Consider the following 7,768-nt stretch of genomic DNA (forward strand, 5'->3'; position numbering starts at 1 on the left):
TATATATATTCTCCAACTGGAACTCTAACGCTCCTCGAATACACGAGTCCTCGGCCACACTAGCATAGCTATTCCATTTTTAACCTAAGAGAAGTATGCAGACCTTAAACCGTTCACAGATAGAAGGTTAGGTAATCCTTAAACTCTTAGACTTGACGTTGCGTAAGGTTCATTCACTAAGCACTTCCTGCCCTGCGCTCCAACCTTTATTGGACACGGTTTTCAGGGACTCGTATGGTTGTACAGCACTACACTACGCCGCGCGTAACGGCCAACTAAAAAGTATTCAATCTCTAATAGCCTTAGGAGCTTCTGTCAACCTGAAAAATAATGAAAACCAATCACCTCTACACTTCGCAGCGATGTTCGGACGCTTCAACACGGTCCGTGGTTCGCCACTGTCATCATTTAAATTCTTTCATGCAACGTAATTGATTACTTATCAGTTCGACGAATCAGAAAATTGTATTGATCGTATATTAAATTATACACATTAAACATGAAGTAAGCCTACATTTTCAAAGATTTCCGGCTATGAAGTGAGAAGGGCCGATCGAATACGGCTTGCCGAGAGAATTGAAATGAAATGATCCTCAATACGTTGTTACAGGTTCGTCATCTACTCGACAGTAAAAAGGGTCATCTCATCATTAACGAGATGGACGGGATGGGAAAGACGCCACTTCACCTTGCTTCGCAATGCGGACACGTGCGCGTCGTACATCTACTGCTTGTAAAAGGTTTTTACATATTTTAGGTTGACGCTCAAAATTTAAGTATTTTGAAAACGCGGAGTATCCTTGTCTCTGTAAGATTGTATCTGATAAAGGCAGGTTATTTGTTTCAATCTTTTGGTACAAGTAATAATATAATTCGGTAAAAATAATAATAATAGAAAAGCATAACAATTCATTTTATTAACTATTTGCAAGTGGAAAGTCGTATAAATTCGCCTAACTCGATAAGAAGCGGAGACCTTCTGATTTCAAGTCTAAGGCCTACAGATAAAGAACGCGTTATTTTTATAATCATTTATAGCATATATTGACTCGACTCTTCTTTCACTGGCGTCGAGCTTCACGATTTGTCCACACCGCACTCTGGAGTAAACCATCATGCCGTGTATCACGCTCGCCAGATTCAGTTCAAAATTAGTCTGTTATCATCTTTTGTTACCGTCGCGAGTTTTATACAGAAGATAGTATCACACTATTATTATTAAAGGTGGGCTTTAATTATATAATATTGATAATAACATATCTGGGCGCTTAACAATAACATTTCTTCGAATTCATAGGTGCTCTTCTGCATCGAGACCACAAGGGTCGTACGCCACTCCATTATGCCTCAATGAACGGTTATAACAATACAATGGATCAGTTACTTGCTGTACACTCGCATTTGCTGGACCAAACGGATCGAGATGGGGTTTGTCCTTTTAAAATTTTGCTCTTCTGTACTCAAGGATTATTGGGTTGGCATTTTCTGTAGGATGCCTGATGGGGTTTGTCCTTTTAAAATTTTGCTCTTCTGTACTCAAGGATTATTGGGTTGGCATTTTCTGTAGGATAGGTATAGGCAAACAGCTTGGTTGTACAGAAATAATTCATTGCGTTAGGACAGTATTGGAACGTCAGAACATTTCATGCCATAGATTCGTCGCGGTTACCACCCTTATCCATCAGTACAATTGTTTTAATGTACAAATCATTAATAGAATGCAACAGGTCGCGAAACATCCGATATCTTTTTGGCGTCACTTGATAATTTTTTTTTTTTCAGAATACAGCCCTCCATATGGCAGCGATGAAAAACCGCTCAAGTACTGCAATCAATCTACTCAACTTAAATTGCAAAATAATAAAAAACGGTCTCGATATGACCCCTATGGACTACGCCCTCCATTACAAACATTCTGAGGTCGCTATGGCTATGGTGATTCATCCGTCAAGGTTGGACGCATTCTAATTGGACTTTATTTATTATAACGATTCTGCTAGCGTAGAAAGAAAAATTGCTATGGGATTGTTTAAGACATGGTCAAGTAACCAGCGCCATTCTCGAAGCAAATATAGACACGTTCTAAACTGTGCAATATAATGATCAAAAGATTTTTATTGTGTACAGGAGCGACGAAGTAATGACGTGTCAGGTGAAAACCTACAGCTGTCTCGTTGAAGGATTGATTGCAGTGATGCCTGAAGTCATGACGACGGTTCTCGATAGAGGCATTTCGAAGTCCAAGATGAGCCACGATTCCGACGAATATTTTGTAGGTTTTGTAACCTTCGATCGAACATCGCCCTGCGTCGTAAACGAGAAAGCCCACCAATTCTATATGAACAAAGCTGTAATATAAGTTTTTATGCCCAATAATGAACTCACTTGATTTAAGCGGACCACAAAGAAACAAAGACTGCTATTCGGTGAGGCGACGAAAAAAAGGAAATAAAAAAGTATAAGCTACTTGAGAGAATATGATAACTTGTGTTATGGGTATTACTAACAGTCTTATGCTAAGGCAGTCTTTACAATTAACGCTATGTCAGTCAGGTCCAATTCAACGATAAGCCAAATGAATTCAAGATTCACTAATGTTAAGTAATATGTGATAGGCATTACCTTTTTTCAACGCAAAAAAAACAGCTATGTCCTGCGCGTTACTCAAAAGGAAGCAGGCTAATTTCAGATCTCCATAAACGAAATTTTATCAAGAGAAAACTACGTATAGTCCAATCTCATCTATACGAATTACGTGACTAGTGTGTTGATCTATTATCGAAGCTATATGAAGCACTATATGATTTTTCTAGGCTTAATAGACATCTTACAAGTGGTTCTTTTTTTTTTCAGGTAAAATACAGTTTCACATGTCTCCAAAATTCGGAAGGGGCAGATGTGGTCCCTATGACAGATGAACCCTTACCCGTTATGAACGTAAGCGCTCGGTTTTTCCTAACCACTAGCGCAGGGAAGAACGTGTACTGAAAATTTAACGGCGTGTTCAACAGAGCTCTTCCTAATTTCGAATAGTTTCTATATAGATACCTCTGTCGTTTAGTGATGGCAGTAACAGGGATTATCGCTTTGTTCTTTTGTAGATTATGGTGCGCTATGGCCGCGAAGAGCTGCTGTCCCATCCGTTAAGCGTCAAATATCTCGAAACAAAATGGTGAAAAATGATTCATTCCTTAGTGCTCACTATTTATAAACGTTCGGTCTAAGCAAAACAAGCTTTGTTAGCGGGAGAGATGGATGCTGAAGGAGCCCAAATAAATATGGAAACATTAGCAACTCAGTGCGCCTATTTCGTTCTTCTGGAAGAAATAACGGCCCGTAATTATAGAAACACTAATAAGACTCATATGTTACCTTTTCTGTTGGCAGGAATGCGTACGGAATATATTTCCATATATTAAATCTGATGGTTTATACAGTTTTTCTGTGTTTCCTCACTCTAAACGCGGTGCAACTAATGCAGGACAACAAAAAAAGGCATCAGGGAATATCTAGTTTCGAGGTTGCTGATGCGTTCGTTCGGCCTTCGCTTGTAAGTGTGTGTAATGTTAGTGCTTGTTTGTATTTTCTTCGTTAAACAAAATGTATAGATCTAGCTAGTCGTTTATTGTCACAAAATGAGCGGGCGGTATTCAGCTGACTACGGCCTAACGAACGAAGATGATTAGCAATAAAAGAGATAGTAATAATAACACGTACATGAAAGAAACATTACCGTATTCAATTCAGTGGGTGTGCTGATCTCGTTAGGTTTATCTATACCGTTCGATCATCATAATTATATAGCTAAGCCTATTATACGATGATGTGTGCATAACGACGCGTGTGTAACGATTGGTTTTTCGTAGGCGACCCTGTCATCGATGACATCTGTGGTCGTATTATCATTCGTCCTAGTTAACGTTGTCAAGGAAGCCTTTCAGTTAATACAACAGGTAACGCATCGAGTCCGGTGATGTCTGCAAGCAGGAGGCGCAGTGGGGTAACATATGTTCTCTCGCGTAGGAAATTATTGCAGGGGCATTTTGTTCTACCTTCTTTTGTCGAATCATGAGCCCACTATTGACCCTATCCCAGTATATGGGCACATCTACATGACAGGCAAATTCCAATTGTCAATTTATCGAAACTTGTTTAATTTGCTTACTTTCTTTTAGCGAACAAAATATTTTGTGGATGTAATGAACATACTCGAATGGACTCTCTATTTGGCAGCCGGTTTAATGGCCCTCTCACAGCTGACTCGAATAGAGGAAAAATCATACCAGAACATCGTTGCAGCGGTAGCAGTTTTTCTAGCTTGGTTCAACTATCTACTATTTCTACAAAGGTTAATAATCATTACAAATAACTATTATCAAATTGAATAATACAGATACGCTTCTTTTACGATAATGAGGCCTATCATGCACTCGATCCCGAGAGCGGAACACATCTTTCTATCTAAACAACATAACATTACTTGAAATTGGAATAGAGAACATCTTGTGTTGCCTAATATTTAACAGTGCCCTTCGAACTTTGGGAGGTGTATTGGATACATAACAACTTTTCCTCGATGACGGTCGCCTAACAATATTGCATTGCTTCGTCTGCTACCAGGTTCAACCGAGTGGGCCTCTATGTTGTGATGTTCCTTGAAATTTTATCGACGCTCCTGCGCGTCGTTATGGTATTTTCGGTCTTGATCATCGCGTTTGGCTTATCATTCCACATCCTATTGGCTCGCGTTGACCTTACCGTTCAGCAGCCTATCTTCGACCATAGAACAGGAAACGTTACGTTCAAGCCGATTGTGAGTATGATCTTGCCTCAACCCCTGAAAGCAAAAAATGGTCTAAACTCGCATTCTCTACTCATCAATTTACGATTCTATATTGGCTAGCGATTGCATAATATACTGTAGTATCGCACGGTAGCTAATATGTACATAAACAGTTTCTATATACATCACAGTGTGATTAGCTCTGAAACAAGATATATACATATGATTGTCGGCTCTGCGTTCAGCGATAGCCAATTGGATTGACCATATTTTAAGTGGACACTTGGATTCATTTCAGAGTCTTGGTGACAAAGGCTTCCATACGCCGCTTGTGTCGCTGATCCGAGTGGGCACAATGATGCTAGGCGAACTGGACTTCTTGGGCACATATCTGCGCCCCTTACGAAATTTAGAAAACTCAACATGGTATCAAATTGTAGCGGCTACCCTATTCTTGGTGGCCTTTATCATCCTGATGCCTATTCTCCTCATGAATCTCTTGGTGAGTGTTCTTCTAAATTGAAAATACAGGGCGGCCTGCAAGGAAAAATGGACGTTGCTTGCTTGTGTATGTGCGTTTACCATACGATCTGTTGCAGTATTTCGGAGTCAGTGCTAACCCGGAGCGTTGGTATTCACTCGTTTTTTTCCACAGCTTTTCAAACAACACAAACAGATTATCCTATCATTTTGACTGAAGATAGTCAGCCGAATTAATTATCGTCATTTTTATGGATATTCTAACCGCTGAGATTCTGAGACCTGTTCACGCTACTACAAGTAAAATGGCTAACGTTTCTTGAGCATCTGTGGTGATCAATTTCCAACGAATGACGAAAAGGCCTGTATTGATACGTACTGATAGGAACCGTTGGAAGTAATATAAAAAAAGATTACTGACCCCGATCTGGATATCGGAGTCAGGATGCAAGCTGTTTGCCGTGAGTAAATCAGAATGGTGGTAAGTGAACAGATTATCCCATGTCAGCGGAACGCAGTCCTTAATTCTAGGTTCTTTCCGTAAACACAGATAGGTTTGGCCGTCGGTGACATTGAGACGGTTCGTCGAAATGCACAACTAAAACGGTTAACGATGCAGGTTCGTCTGCATACTGATCTTGAGAGAAAACTACCGAAAAGAATTCTCGATAGCGTCGACCGAACCGAGGTGTCTATTCATCCAAATCAAAAAGGAACTGGGAACATTTTCGTGAGTATTCCATTGGCGGCAAGTAAAAATGAGCAAATCAAAACAATTCGTTCTCCTTTATAACGCTTGTCGATATACGACGCACACTATAAGTGGGTAAACATACTTAATGCCGATAATGGCTGGTTCTGCCTTTCGTTAATGTCTACCAGACACACAAATATGTCCCCTAGTGTTAGCTAATTAACAGTATAACGAAGACAAATCTTTATATAGCAACTATTCCCAGCAAATATTTTTCTACTGTAGCATACTTCTATACTGATAAATCTCTGACGAAGAACATGAATCGCGGCTATGAAGAAAAAATGCATCAACATTATTATAATTATTACATTTTGTATTAATTATATTCTGTTATTCTCTTAAACTTGATGCTTTCTGGATTTGCACAGTGGCGCACCATCAAACGCTGGTTCGGAAGCCCACGAAACAACGGCAACGGAGTCCAAAGCAGAAACAGTAAAAACCTTCACAAGTCGTTTACGCAGTTCATCGAAAGCAACATCAATGACATCCACCAACAACTGGGCCGGCAGAAAGATAAGTTAGTTAACAGAAACAAGCCATTTTTCCGTAGCTGATACGCATTATCTCGCACTGCAACCCGAACCATGGACCTTCCATTTGATTAATTGCTTCTGTTTTTTATGCAGGATTCGTGAGATCAGCCGAAATATGGAGATGCAAGTCACGCTGCTTCGTTTACTCGTGTCGAAAATGGAAATAAAATCCGAGGCAGAAGAATTAGACGAAGGAGAATTCAATAGCGCTAGTTTAGCTAGAGACACTGCAGAGCAGGTCGATGGAGACAGTGCTACTGATATAAAGTAGACCTTTGGCTATTCATCGCTGAGTACTTGGCCTATGGAGCGTTGGATTGCTATAGAGATGGCAGAAGGCATACCATCCAAAACCATGGCTGAAAGGTCCACGTAGCAAAATAATAAGCCTAGTTCTATTAGGAAGTCAGACAATCTTCCGTGTTGAAGTTACTGCTTCGCCATATGGAATACGAATGTACGATAGACATGCTGCAACTGACCTTATAACTGCATAATCAAAATTAATGGGGTTATTTTTTTCGTAGTATACAGCGCGAATTAACCCCGTCTTTTTCGATGTACATAAAGATGCTGCACTATCCCGATGTATTTTTGACGGAGTTTTTCTAAAAAAAAAACCCCTTTCAGCGTTCTCGGCTCTAAACTGAAAACAATATTGAAGAAGCTGTAATGAGTAATTCCAACTTTCTGTGCTACTGCGCAAAAAAATGCTTCGAACTTCTTGGAACTTTTTGCAAAATATGGGAAACTTGGAGGCTACCTTCATTCCCTGAAATAAAGTATGAACAGTTGTAATGCATCCCACATGAGTTTCTATTTAATTGGTAATATAGATACAGCATTTTCATTTATTTATGTATAGCAGTCCACAGTCTAATTTCAAAAACATTGGCATCTATCTTATCGAATGGCAAATATATGCCTTGCAAATATATGCCTTGCAGTAAAATTGTTGCCATGCTCAAATGACAAACCTGTTTCAGTCCCGTTTGATCCACTGATATCAGGTTGTCAATAAAATGTTGACCTTTTTCTAGCCAGACTGCACTATCAAAAGTTACATGTTTCAAATGAGCTGAGTAACATCAGGTAGGCGTCGGTGCACCTCGAAAGCCAAAATTGGGCAGAAGTAGAAATGCTAGAATTAAGGCAGATCGCTTTGAAGATGAGTGACATTTCCACATACTGTATTGTCGAGTTTTATCACAG

General features: G+C 39.7%; 1 protein-coding gene across 3 annotated transcripts in view; it reads left to right on the plus strand.

The window, feature by feature from the left end:
- The window catches only part of TrpA1 (Transient receptor potential cation channel A1), a 55,097-nt gene extending 47,734 nt beyond the window's left edge, over positions 1-7,363 (plus strand). For 2 of the 3 annotated variants that reach the window (XM_022789924.2, XM_022789927.2), the window contains 15 exons: positions 227-383; positions 611-740; positions 1,298-1,428; positions 1,783-1,952; positions 2,128-2,272; positions 2,854-2,937; positions 3,102-3,172; positions 3,388-3,550; positions 3,867-3,953; positions 4,176-4,348; positions 4,621-4,813; positions 5,082-5,285; positions 5,814-5,993; positions 6,389-6,540; positions 6,650-7,363. In XM_022789924.2, the coding sequence (XP_022645659.1) occupies positions 227-383; positions 611-740; positions 1,298-1,428; positions 1,783-1,952; positions 2,128-2,272; positions 2,854-2,937; positions 3,102-3,172; positions 3,388-3,550; positions 3,867-3,953; positions 4,176-4,348; positions 4,621-4,813; positions 5,082-5,285; positions 5,814-5,993; positions 6,389-6,540; positions 6,650-6,827 (2,218 nt within the window). In that variant the 3' untranslated portion in view covers positions 6,828-7,363. The remainder of the gene's footprint in view (positions 1-226; positions 384-610; positions 741-1,297; positions 1,429-1,782; positions 1,953-2,127; positions 2,273-2,853; positions 2,938-3,101; positions 3,173-3,387; positions 3,551-3,866; positions 3,954-4,175; positions 4,349-4,620; positions 4,814-5,081; positions 5,286-5,813; positions 5,994-6,388; positions 6,541-6,649) is intronic. The other variant, XM_022789926.2, reaches the window with a different exon arrangement.
- Positions 7,364-7,768: the final 405 nt, after the last annotated feature.

The sequence above is a fragment of the Varroa destructor genome, unplaced genomic scaffold (assembly GCF_002443255.2).
Source record: "Varroa destructor unplaced genomic scaffold, Vdes_3.0 BEIS01000002.1, whole genome shotgun sequence".
NCBI classification, from domain to species: domain Eukaryota; kingdom Metazoa; phylum Arthropoda; class Arachnida; order Mesostigmata; family Varroidae; genus Varroa; species Varroa destructor.